We start from the raw sequence: 14014 nt of genomic DNA on the forward strand, positions 1-14014 counted from the left end.
CAGGAAAGCTTTACTTATTAAAATACAAATGAAATATCACTACAAAGTTGGGGAGGAAAGGCTTATTTAAGCTGACAGTTCCAGGTAATAATAATCTATCACTGAGGAAATTCGGGGAAGGAACTCAAAGCAGGAACGTGGAGCAGAAACCATGAAGGAGAGTTGGTTAGTGACTTACTTTTTCTGGCTTGCTCACTTAGCTTTCTTATATAGCCCAGGCCCACCTGTCCAGAGATGGTGCCACCAACAACTGGCTAGGCCCTCCTACCTCAGTCATCAGTCAAGACAATTCCCCACAAATATGACCATGGTCAGCCCAATGTGAACTCTCGAATGAGACTTCCTCTTTATAAGTGACTCTTGATAGTGCTAAATTGAAAGTAAACACTAGCTAGGAATCCATCATAAAAACCTAAGGACACGAATTTGAGTGAGTGTGTAAAGAGTCTGAGGGGAGTTGGAAGTGGGGAGGGTATTGGATATACTCAAAATGCATTTCATCTATGCATGAAGCTCTCATAGAATACACTAAAACCATCTTAAAAATGAAAACATCCAGAAATACCTGCTCCCACAAGTCCCTCTGGTCTCAAGAATGAAAGAGACATCCAACAGAAGATCAGACTTTGCAAATGAAAGTGCTATATGAACTGGGTCTGTTGCGCATGTCTAGATTTAAGTGGAGAGACATGAAATAATGGGGGAAGATAGGAGAATGGTAAGGAAATATATGAGAAAAAGTCAAAACACCAAACACAAGGGAGGATGGTGTTCCAGGAGAAGCATATGATATGGAAGCAATTTTTCAGGGGGTTCCAGTCAAGAATTTCTGAAACAGATCACAGAGTAACAGATGAGGTGCTTGACACTGAGACGGATACAGAAGAAATGCCACCGAGTCAGTGAGTGTGAGCTGCACAAAGAAGGTGGCTCTCAGAGAGATGCTCTAGGGGGAAAGACCATGCTTTTCGGAGCAAGCTTGTGCCATAGGCATCTTCTTAAGAGACACAATCTTATCCTCAGCATTCAGAAATATCATTTTAAAAAGCAAGCAAAAAGCCTTGAGAATTCACTGCAATGAGACTGTAACCAGAGGCAGCTAGGGAGGCTCAGGAGAAGCAGGGGGATGAGCCCAGCAGGAAAGAAAGTGTGGGTAGAATGGAGAGCAATATGTGGGCTTGCTAAATAAACACCAGCCTAAAATAATAATGTCTATGGGATCTCAATATGGAATTAAAATGTACAAACCCAAAAAGGCATGAATGGTACATGGAGTTAAAATGTAATGTGCTTGGATTGACTGGTAAGTGGTAAAAAGTAGTTTAGAGGTTAACTGCTAGAAATAAGAGAATGTGTTGTGTGTTGTGGCCTGGCAGTGGGGAGAGAGGGGGAGGGAAGGAGAAAGGAGAGGGATCAGGAGGGAATGTGTTGTAAATGTCAGATTATAAGTGAATGAAAATAGAATCTATAGCTAAAAGTATAAAAGAGGAAAACTGGAATAAATAACTTTCTGGCAGAAAGAAAACAAAGAGAAAGATTAAAACTCAAAGTTGGTAATAACTATGCTAAGTGTGAGCTTAACAATGCTGCCATTTAACACACAGTGAGAAATGTCAGTCTAGTTTCAATCTTCTACATGTTGGGAGCCAGGCTTAGCAGCACCACTGGCTGAAGAAGCTGTCTTTGATCCAATGCAGGCTTCGATAACTTAGTCAAAAATTAGGTGGTATAGCTATGTAGATTTATTTTTGGATCTCCTGTTCTATTTACTTCTACTATGTGCCTGTTTTTGTGCCAGTACCACGCTGTTTTTGAATTACTACTATTTATATGTGCAGGAGGTTGGTGAGATAGTAAATTTGTGTAGTGACTTTGGAAGTCAGTGTGGGGCTTTCTCAAAAACTAAAATTAGCGTAGCTATATGATCCAGCAATACAATTCCTAGGTATATACCTCTCTTGGTTAGTTTTAGTTGTCAACTTGAGACAATCTAGAGTCATCTTAAGGAGAAACCTCAACTGAGGAATAACCTAGATCAGTTGGGCATTTGGCCATGGTTGGGAAGGATTGCTTTGATTGATGATTGACGTGGAAAGGCCCAGCCCACAGTTGTTTCAGAAAATGATCAAGGGAGCAAGGCAGCAAGCATGTTCTATGGTTTTTGCTTCAGGTTACTGATTGAGTTCATACCCTGGCTTCCCTCAGTGATGGGCCGTGACCTGGATATGTAAGCCAAACAACCCTTTCCTCCCTAACATGATTGAGGTTATGGTGTTTCACTATAGTAACAGAGTTCAAACCAGGACAAAGTTGCTACTGGAGAAATGATGTTGTTGTTGTGATAACCTGATGATTTTGGGAGAGTTTAACTTTTGAGCTGGAAAAGCTGTTGAGTGTTCAGAGCGCTTTGGGCTCGAGAATGCGGTGAGAAATGTAGACAATAGGAGGGGCCTGCAGGGCTTAGGAAGTTTCAGAAGGAAGTAAAGACTTTGTCAGGGCCATTTTTGTGATATTTTAGACTAAGAATCTACAGTTGCTGGTTCAGCTGTAGCCAAAGAATCAGCTGTGATTAACAAGAGATGAGCACCACTGAGGTGAACTCTTCTATGCATCATCAGGACAATAGGAAAGTATCTCCTCAGGCCTAGCACACAGAAGCTGTAACATAAGGTGGCGGTCAAAATAGGCAGCGTGTAAGAAGTGTCTCACAAAGTGCTGCTTTCGAAGGCACGAAAGAAGTAGGACAGAGGGGGCCAGGAGAGTATCTGAGGCCTGGTGCCTCCAGAGAGGTTACTGATAAAGGTGCAATGTCATTTGCAGCGGGAACCAAAGGGTATTGCAGATGCCAGGGTTGTGGTTCGTTCATCAAGGGTAGTGGCAGGTGTGAAGCTGAGTGGATCTCACCAGACCAGCTGTGTGTGCTGCTAGTGGCTGCCAAACCCTTTAGCGCTACGGGTGACTCCTAGATATTGGACACTGAGCTATAGAATTTGTATTTACATGGTTAGACTTTGGATTTTTTTCTCTGATCTGATTGTTCCTATTCCCTGCTTTTTCCCACTCAGAATAAGAAAGTAGTTAAGTTGTTTTTGATTTTCAGGAGACTGCAGTTGAGAGACTTTGGCTTTTTGAAGAGAATTGTACTTTTAAATATCACAGAACAATTTAAGACTATGACTTTTCTTTTTAAGTTGAACCATGTTTTATATTGTGATATTACCTGAGATATTGGTGGTAGGAAAGGAGAAGTTAGGAATTAATAGTGGTGTGTGTGTGTGTGCGTGTGCGCGCGTGTGTTTCAAGTCAACAAGTGGATTTCCCTGGCTAGCTTTAATTGTCAAGTTAACACAGCTTAGAGTCAGCCACCTTAGAGAAGAAGCCTTTACTGAGGTGTCACTCTCCTTAGGCAAGTGGACCTGGGCTTTGTAAGACAGTCAGCTAAGGAGTGGGACAGCACACAGTGTTCCTCCGTGGCTCTGATTGAGTTTTCTACTTGAGTTCTTTCTCTCAGTTTCCTCTGTGGTGATAATCTTGTCTGCACTCTAACAAATAAAGCTTGCCTAAAGATCAGTGGGTGGAGCTAGCTACTAGTTAACCATAGAGGTCTGAAGGTCTGTACAGACAGACGGGAAGTGATATGTCTGGGCAGACAGAAGAATTTAAGGCGGGAAGAGACAGGAGCTCGGCCTCTTTCTGGTCTGAGGATTTCATAGAGGTATGAACTAGTGGCTGGCTGCTTTGCTTCTCTGATCTTTCAGCTTTCACCCCCTAATATCTGACTCTGGGTTTTTATTATTAAAAAAATTAGAATGTAGACTCACTCTACATTCCTCAGGGAATGTACCTGGGAGTTTAAGTCAAACAAAGGGTCTCCTCTCCTAATTTGCTTTTGGTCAGTGTTTTTGTTTTCCACAGCAACCCAGGTAAACTAGGACAGCTTTCGACACACTATAAATAAGCACAGCACAGAATTCCGTGCACATCTGTATTTATTGTGACTAGTCTGAATCAGTCTAGGTGTCCATCAGCAGGTAGATGGATAAAGAAAGTGTGGTGTATGTGTAATGAATGAATGTTGCTCACCTTTGGGGCAGAGGGTGTTATGGACGAAGATAGCTATGGAGGGCTTCTGGTTCAGACAGTGTCCTGCATCTCGACCCAGGTATTGTATTTTCCCATGTTACAAGTTGAGCGAGGACACATCCTTTTTACTGAATGTCTATGTTACTAAGATGTGTTTGGTTCTGCACATGAAATATATGGCTGGCTCTGTGCAGCAGAATTTGTGACTCCTGTTGGTCAGGTGCGTATACACAGCAGGCATCTCTCCTCAGCATCACTTCCTCGTGTGAGTGTTATTATGACCCCCGCCCCCTGCTTCTCATGTTTCCAAATACCCAGTCCTTTCCTTCAGTGTTTGTTCTTCCTTCCTTCCTCCTTGCTCACCCTAGTTTCCATAGAGTGGGCTGCAGGGTGGGACATCACTGAGAGGTCACTGTCAAGTGTCATTCCAGGGGTAGGTCTGAGAGATATCAACAGTGTGTAGAGCTGTGGTGGCTCACCCCACGTGTCCAGAGCAGACTTTGTGGATACGTGGCACTTATCACAATGCTGATAACCTGTTTGCATTGTTCTCCCCTCAGCAGCCCTTCAGTCCTCAAGTGTCTAGGAACTGCTGGCCTTCACTCTGCCTGTTAAAATTCAGGGTGGTAAAACTCTCTTATTGGATGAAGGTGTGGGATGGAATGAAATATCCATGAGGCCCAGTTCAGCAATTTCTGTTGGCAGGAGCTGTCTGCCACGTTTTAGATCACAGCTATCATTCTGCTGATTCTAATGCACAAAGGGACCCTGCATGTGCCAGCAGGGTCTGTCTATGCTACAGTTTGGGACCTGATCTAGGACATGAGCTGCCCCATTTCTCTGTGTCAGTTAAGTACTTGGTTATCCAATATTTTTTGTTTTGTTTTTCTAAAGGCTTATTAGGGATATTAAATGTTTGGCAACTACAACTAATTTTGTTTTCTGGGTAAATTAGAATAGCAGAACATGCCAGAACACACTGTTTTCATATTACAAACCTTAGACTTGACTTATACTTAGTTTTCCATGGATATTCACTGAGCATCACTTCTGACAGACAAGAGGTGGCATGAGTCAAAGGTGCAAGATAAAAATCCCCCCAAAGTGCCTGAGCTCCAGTTTCTGTGCCTGGAGCACTATCAGGGCAAATGGCTCTTTTCAACTGAAGAGTTCTGAAATGGGGGGCGGGGGTTATGTTCAAATCTAAAAGATGGTATGGCTACCCATGAAAAAAAAATATTGCAGGTTCTCTGGAAGGTCAAAATCACCCATGCAAAGCTCCAAAGGCCTTTGGCTTGGCTGGCCCTGCCACATGGTACAATGCGAAGGGACAGAGATTTGAGAATGTCTTATTCAAGATGGGAAATAGATATTTTCCATGTTACCCCACAACAGCTTATTTCTCTAGGTATCATTTCTTAACAGTTTTCTCTTCAAAAGAATGTTAGAACACAGAGATAATTTAACACATAGTGATATAGCAGTTATGTTAACATCCCGAAGGAGGAACGGTGTAACTTGTCTGTGGTTGCGGAGCTTCGAGGCTGTGTCCTCCAGCATACCCAGCTCCTTCACTGGTGGATGACAGAAATGTCCCTTCTGTCGACAATGACTTTCTCTCACATACACAACACTTGTGCTTGTCCTCAGCAGAGAGAACACAGAGGTGGTGGGAGCCCTGGGACTCACACCGAATGCTAGTGTGCTCAGTGTAATCTTCCCATGGGTGTATCCACTTAGGCTCCTGTGGACCAAGGTTCTCATCCTGAACAGGCGGTGATGGGGCACCATCCGACCTCACTACCAGAAAGAGAACAGTCAGACAGGATTGCAGGGCTCCTGTCCTAGGTTTGTGCCACCCACGCCCTTCCAATCTGTAGCACTTCAAATTCAAGGACCCTTTGGAGTGCCCCAATTAGTAGTATATTATACTATATATAATATTATAGATGTATGTAGGGATTGTACAATTTGTCCAAGGTCACGCAGATACAAAGAGGCCAAACAGGATTTGAACCCATTCAGTGTGATTCCTCCCTTTAAGCTCTTAGATTCAACACATCTTCATAGAACACCCAGAAGCTTCTGAAGGGAAAGGACAGATCATCCGGTATTCATAGTTCCATGTTTTTGTATATCACCTACTTGTTTAATAAGTGATTGCTGAACTAAAGGGCAACATTACCTGTTTACAAAAGAAATGGGAAATGTTTAGGCAAAAATTGCCAGTAATGTATTCCTTGCTAGGTTTCTTCAAGGGTACCCTATTTTATTTATATTTGTGCATATGTGTAACTGAGTTTATGTATACCATGTGTGTATGGGTGGACACGGAGGCCAGAAAGCGGCAAGAGATTCCTTGCAATTGGAGTGATAGGTGGTTGTGTGATACAATATGGGTGCTGGGAACTGAATCCCAGTGCTCTGCAAGAGCAAATACTCCATCTCTCTAGCCCCAAGAACAATCTATCATTTGGCACATGGAAGGGCTCCAAGTCAGGGGCCTAAACCTCTGAGGTACCAAAAATCCTATAGGTAAGTTTGCTGGTTTCTTATTGTTTACAGAATTGCCCAGTTTTGTTCCTTACCTGAAGAGGCAGATAATTATGCTTCCTGTTGTAAGAGACATCAGAGAAACACTGTAGCCCAAGGTATAAATGGCCTTCACCAGAATATAAAACGTGATCTATAAGGAAATAAAAGCACATCTGTAAGCTGCTAGCCAAATCCATGGAGCAATAGGACATTCTGAGGTCCTTCCTGTTTGTACTCTCACATATGCAGAGTGCTCGAGACAGGAGGCAGGGTCACTCGTGTAATTCCACTCCACATGAAGTCCAGAAGGACCGTCACTTTGTGAACACCTATCTTTTCTTACAAGTCATTATAAAGATGATTTTTGTAAAGAAATATTTTAAAGGGAACTGCATTGGCCACCACCAAGGCCAAGAAAAAGGAAGGTCAATATGACTGGACCTGGTGGGGTCCCTTCAGTGCGGTAGGAATGTGACAGTCTTCTGGGAATGCATTTCCCAGCAAGACCAGGCGGATACACACATATGGACTTATGGGAAATCACATGGCGTCAAAAGTACGTGATCAGTTACCCAGAGGGTCTCTCCTTATAGCATGGCTGACCTTGCAATTTTTATTTCTGACACTTAGGTTAGTAACTTTCATGGCTGGAATCTAACATCCAAGCAATCACCAGATATGGGACAGAAGACCCATAGTTACTGCTGTAGAACCACTGGAGACACTATAAAAATGGGCTCTCTCTCTCTCTCTCTCTCTCTCGCTCTCTCTCTCTCTCTGTGTGTGTGTGGTCATAAGAGAGAAAACCGGGCACGCACAGGATATCTGAATAGGCTGTACCACCCTCCATGTTCCAAGCCATGCTTATTCTGTACTTTTTGGTAAAACTAACTCATGTATGAAAATGGAGAATATACCTATTCATTTAGGATGGATTTTATTTTTGTCAAAAAGTCCTAGAATAGACATAGCTACTGTTATCAAACCTCATGGTTATGGTACAATAAAGACTTCTGTCAGGTATAATAGCACATGCCTGCAATCCCAGGACTTAGGAGGCTGGGATATCAGGAGTTCAAGGCAACCTTCACTGCATAGAGTTTGAAGCAGGCTTGGACCACAAGAGGCCCTGATAGTGAAACATAAAAAGGACTTACCACAGGGCAGGGAACCCTGACTGCTCTTTGGACTGGAGAGGGAGGGGGAGAGGAGTGGGGGGAAGGGGAGAGGGGTGGGAGGAGGGGGAGAAGAGTGGGAGGAGGGGGAGAAGAGTGGGAGGAGGGGGAGGGAAATGGGAGGCTGGGAGGAGGTGGAAATTTGTTTTTTTTCTTTATTCTTCTTTTATCAATAAAAAAAAAGTTTGCATCTTACTACAATACCAATCTGCTAGGCAAGTTGTATCCATTAATACAATAGTGACATGATCATCATGGAGAAGTCAACTACTTTATTACTGCATTAGAGGTCTTCACAGGAGGGATTTCATGTCTGGTACTGTGAACCTCGTCAAGAGCCTATGACTGGGGAGACCATAAGCCATAACCTACTGGCGTTTCAATAAATGGCCGTGTTTCAAATGGCCTTCTAAATATGCTTATTGCCATAGATTCGTGCTGCTCTCAAGATTAATTAAAAAACTTCTTTTTGCAATGGGTAGTGTGGTTAATACAGAGACTCCTAAGTGGTCAGAGTACTGAGAATAAGTAAATATGACTATTCAGCTGTAGATGGGCCATCTCTACCTATTCCCATCCATTCAAAGCTCATGGACCATAGAAAAAAGAGAGGTCAGAAAGAATGCAATAGCCAGAGGATGAGTAGGAAAGTTGTGAAATACTGACTTCTGGAAATTACATCGCTGTTGAACACATCAACTCAAAGCAGCTGTGGTTGCTTACACAAGCCTTACAAAAAATCAAGCCAGCCAAAATTCCAGAGTGGATTGGAGAGGGCTCTCAAGGCCAGACTGCGGTGGTGAAGCTGTTGGTAGTTGATGGATGCAGAGAGAGAGAGTCACTTTTCTTTGGGGATATGGATGCTGATAAGCTCATGCCCAGTGCATGGTAACATGCCCAGTGCATGGCACATGTGGTCAGTATTAATTTGACTCAGGGGCTGATGATGATGGTGGTGGTGGTGATGTTGAAAAAAAGAAAACATGAAATTGGAGAGGAGATGGGCCAAGGTATCCTGGATAAGCTGGGGAAAGGTTGATGGGATGGATATGATCAAAATATGTTTTATAATGTATTAAATTCTTAAAAATAAAAATACTATAAAAAGCTATTCAGGGGTCTGTTAGGTTTGCTCATGTTACAATTCAATCATGTTTGAAAGCATCACTCTATTAACGTTGAATGTGGGAATTCTCCCTGTTGGTACTAGCATCCCATAAAGTGCTGGTCCCAGGTAAGTAGAGAACATAGAGGTCCATACAACCCTCTGCCATCTGCAGTGGCACCACCATGGCTTCATCGCTTCCTTCTCTCTCCTCACAGCCCCCTCATCCTTCTTTTTTCATTCCCCACCCCATCTTCACCCTTATCTTCCCCTCCATTTACATTCACAGAAGTCTCCCCACTTTATTTCCTCCTCCCCATTTCCCTATCTTATCTGCACCCTCATTCTTTCTTATTGATTGTATTGAGCTGTTCCCCTCCCTTCCTCTCCCCTCTCCCAAGGTCTCCATGCTCCTAATTTACTCAGGAGATCTTGTCTCTTTCTACTTCCCATGGAGATTGGATCCATGTGCATCTCTCTTAGAGTCCTCATTGCTGTCTAGGTTCTCTGGGATTGTGATTTCTGGGCTGATTTTCTTTGCTTTATGTTTAAAAACCACTTTTGTGTGAGTACATGTGATAATTGTCTTTCTGGGTTTGGGTTGCCTCACTCAATATGATGTTTTCTAGCTCCATCCATTGTCTGCAAAATGCAAGATTTCGTTATTTTTTTCTGCTGTGTAGTACTCCATTGTGTAAATGTACCACATTTTCCTGATCCATTCTTCAGTAGAGGGGCATTTAGGTCCTTGTGGCATGACTGAGCATCTTTTGGGTATATATCCAAAGTTTTACTCTCATTCTTTATAATCCTCATCTCATCTGCCTTCTTCTTACATCCTTTCTAGTCTCCTCATTTCACCCTATTAGACATACCCACTCCCTCATTCCCATTTCTTCTTATCTTCTGTCTTAGTTCCTTTTCTATTGCAATGAAGAGAGTATGGCCAAAACAATTTATAAAGGGAATCATTTAATTGTGAGCTTGCCTACGATTTCAGAGGGTGTGTTATGAGCACTGTGGTGAAGCATGGCCATGGGCAGGCAGACAGGCAGAGGGTGAGTTATGAGCACTGTGTTGGATCAGTAGAGGAGAGTTGGCATCTTATCCACAAGCAGGAGGCAGAGAGATGAGGTGAGACTGGGCATGGCATGGGCTTCTGAAATCTCAAAGCCTACCCAGTGACATACCTCACTCAACAAGGCCATGCCTTCTAATCCTTTTTAACCAAACATTCAAATATATGAACCTATGTGGGTCATTATAATTCAAACCACCATACCGTCCTATATAGCTCATGATCATTTCCCTGCAGCACCCTGTTTGGTCAATGTATTAGTTACTTTCTATTGCAGTGATGAAACATCATGGACAAGCAATTTATAGAAGCAAGAGTTGTTTGGATTTATGGTTCCTGAGGGATGAGTCCTCCCATTATAGGGAGGTATAGAAGCAAGCAGCAGACGTGGTAAATGGAGTAGAAGCTGAGGGCTCACACCTTTAATGGCAAACATGAGGCAGAGAGAGCAAACTGGGAATGGCATGTGACTTTTGAACCTTCAGTCCTTGCTCCCAGTGACATTTTCTAAAAGGAAGGTCACACCTACTAAATAGTGCCACCTGGAGAGTGTCAACTGGGGACAATGGGGCCACCTCATTCAAAGTACCACAGTCACTTTCCCTTCTCTGAATTCTTTCGGTGCAAACTTACTAAGTTTACACTTGATTATATTTGGCCTTAGGCAGTCTTTCTGGAAAACCTGCTATGATTAAGCATCCCCTACCTCACCTTTACCTCCTTACCCTCATCTGGCCCATAGTAGTTGGCAACACAAAACTCTGGAGTGCTGTTACTAGTGTGGCCTCTTAGCCCCTCATGATGTCCTGTCTGGGAGGATGGGGGACAGCATCTGATCAGCTAAATCTGGGCATGGGATGGAAGGTTGAGCTTGGAGCCCTGTCATCATGCAAACATTTCAGTATTGGTGCTGTCCAAGGTCCCACAGCAGCTCCCTGGGAACACACCAGTCTCCCTTGCTGGTATAGGAATGCATGCATATCTTATTGACTGAAGGGACAGACGTGTTAGCAAGGCCTCCATAGGAAAATAAATGTACAAGTTTCTTCGACCTAGCCAATAAAAACAACATATTTTGGTGACAAAGGTATTTCAGCACAGCTGCTTTCAGCACATGTACCACAGACATTATATCAGCAATCCAGAGATCTGTGAATGTCATCATCACCTCTGTTCCTGAGCTTCTAAGACTCCACTCCAAGATAACAAATGAATACTATCTCAAAAAAATCATGCCACTCATTCATTGTGTGAAAATGGAATAACACATACGTGCACACATGCATGCATGCACACACATACATGTACGCCTGGCTAAACAACTATGACTCTGAAGTCAATATATCCATTCCTTTTATTCACCTAAAACATTCGCCCAAGTGCCTGCTGGAGCCAGGGATGTCAGTGATGTAAGCAGACAGGAAGCACAGCTTTCAGGGGACCTGTGTGCACAGAGATTGACAGCAGTCCTTGTGCATACAGTAAAATTTCTGATGAACTGAAATCCGTACAGAAAGGGCATCCAGTGAGAAACTTTAACATCCAGGAGAAATATTAACAATAGAGCACTTGCTCAGCATGTATAAGTCCCTGTGTTCTGTACTCAGCACTACCAGCACACACACATACACACACACGCATGCGCGTGCAGACACACACATACACATGCACGTACAGACATACACACATGCACACACACATGCACATGTAGACACAGGCACACACATGCACACACAAGCATGCACATGCAAAAACACACACGCATGCATGCGCAGACACACACATACGCATGCACGGGACAGACACACACCAAACCAAACAAACAAATGAAGTAACACTAATGAGAAGACACAGGACAGCACAGAAAGGAGCACTGACTATCCAGACCACCCTGAAACCCCTGCAGCATGACACCCTCTCTTCTGCCAAGGCCCCCAAGCCCCTCTGCTGAAGTCCCAGTTGCCCTCCTGGTATTGTTCTCATCACAGCCGCTCTGCTCCGACAAGCTCATAAAGCTCTGGGTGCCCAGTAGGCACAAGTACATGGTGTTTAGTGAATGAAGCATTACCCGTGGATTAGGGAGTTGTGAAGTTTAGATGATTAGCGCAGCAATCAATTGGCCCAGGAACTGAGATGGAACAGCTGTTGAAGGCAAACAGGCTCTCTTTCAAAGCCGTGGCTGTTGCCTGGGTTCAGGGACTCTGGTGGCCACAGGAATGGACAGCCTTGCCTGGTAGTGCCAGGGACCAGGCTGGCTTGCTGGTGTTTTATCTACCTCACATCTCTTTCTAAAATCTGACTCAGAGCTTGACTTCCAAGGGAAGTTCCTCATAAACACTTGGAAGGATGGAGGTCAGTGGTGGGAGGATCATTCATTCTAGTTAATGCTTTGTGAGAAAATTAAGTAGGTTAGCCTAACTGTGACTTAACTCAGGTGATCAAGGTGAGCATATATTTTGGTGTGGCAAATGAAGGCATTAGTCCCATGGTCAAGGAAATGAATTTAGACACAGGCAGTAAATACCACTGAGTGACCAGGACAGTGCTCAGAGTCCCTTCAGTCATGGGGCTATTTGACCATCTTAGGAAACCTCAGTATTTTCCCACAGGCCATCTTTGTAAACTGGCCACCCTGGTCCGGGGCCTCTTCTGGAACTCCCCCATCAGAGCCAGGGATGTGCCCTGCTGCTTCTAAGAAAATGCTTTCCACTTTTTACCCATACCATAAGACATAAAGGACAGCAGCGCTTGGCTCCGTGGAAAGAGAGAAGCACAGCTGCTGCCTGGGGTGGGCAAGCTCACACCCAGAAAGCCATGAAGCAACAGCAGAAAATAACAAAACCACCAGCTACACATGCGGCAAAATGTCTATAAATAAACTTTAAAAAACGTCCCAAAGTAAGGAACTGACGGAGTACAACATAGACACCGAGTCAGTATGAGGACCCCACTCTGGGGCAATGATACCTCTCTTCCCCCAGTAAGACTCATTACAACCAACAAGTCCCTCTTGTGGCAGAAAATCCCGGGTTTCTAGGCAATGGGCACAAGACCTGAGAAAGCCCAGCTGAGGGTGGGACTCAGCTGTGATGGCTTGGAATGAGGATGAGCTTCCAGACCTCAGGGGGGGCTTCCAAGGACTAGAGAGGGCAGGAAAATGGATGTAATTCTGGAAGAAGGATGAAGTTCTCAGTGAGAAGTTATATCAGATTTATCAGAGTTCCTGCAAATGCATTCCAAGTATATTAGCTGGCTGATGTGAGGCCTCGCTAAGAGGAAACACGAGGTGTCTGGGCATCTGCTCGCAGAGTGAGGATGGCTGAAGGATAGAGGGAAGGCAAGCAGACTGCGGCTTGTACTGCTAAACTTATCGTTCACAGATTATGGAGACCAGTGTGTGTGTGTGGGGGGGGAATAAAGCAAGGTTCTTAGTGGATAAAGTGCTGACTGGGCAGGGAGGGAAAATGCCCACAGGAAAACTGGTGAAGGAGAGAAACTAACACCGAACAAGAAAGCAAGTGAACAATAACTGAGGAGTGTCTGCCAGCCCTATCAGTGGCCAGTAAAATGGAGCCTCAGACTTGGTATCTTTTTTCTCATTAATGAAAATAAGTGGAATTCTGTGTTGGTTGGGTACTGTGGCCTCAGTATATGTGCCCTCCCCGCCATCCACAGACAAAGCCTTGCTCGGTGACCAGATCTTAAGGGATGAGCTCATGAGGAAGGGATGGATCATCCCTGACACAGTGCACAGGTAGCTCTCTGGGGTGGGGGTCAGGTTCCATCAGACCCAGCATCTGCCAGTGCCCTGACCGTGGACCTGAGCTTCTAGAACAGTAAGAACCACATTTATGTTGGTAACAAGACACTCCAGCAGCGATGCTTTGTCAGAGTAGCCTGGACCAAAACAAAGTCCTCTTAATGATGGCCATAATCACACAGGAACTTGTCTTATTTGAACCAACAAAAGGGTATTAAAAGATAAAGGAAAAACTGTTGCTCAAAATTCTGCCCATTTTAAATAGCATTTACTGGGGA

General features: G+C 44.0%; 1 protein-coding gene across 1 annotated transcript in view; it reads right to left on the bottom strand.

Moving 5' to 3' along the window:
* Vipr2 (vasoactive intestinal peptide receptor 2) overlaps positions 1 to 14014 on the bottom strand; it is an 81367-nt gene that overhangs the window by 19908 nt on the left and 47445 nt on the right. Inside the window, exon 5 of the mRNA XM_075948077.1 lies at positions 6672 to 6769. Within this exon, the coding sequence (XP_075804192.1) occupies positions 6672 to 6769 (98 nt within the window). The remainder of the gene's footprint in view (positions 1 to 6671; positions 6770 to 14014) is intronic.

This window comes from Microtus pennsylvanicus, chromosome 14 (genome assembly GCF_037038515.1).
Source record: "Microtus pennsylvanicus isolate mMicPen1 chromosome 14, mMicPen1.hap1, whole genome shotgun sequence".
Classification (NCBI taxonomy): Eukaryota; Metazoa; Chordata; class Mammalia; order Rodentia; family Cricetidae; genus Microtus; species Microtus pennsylvanicus.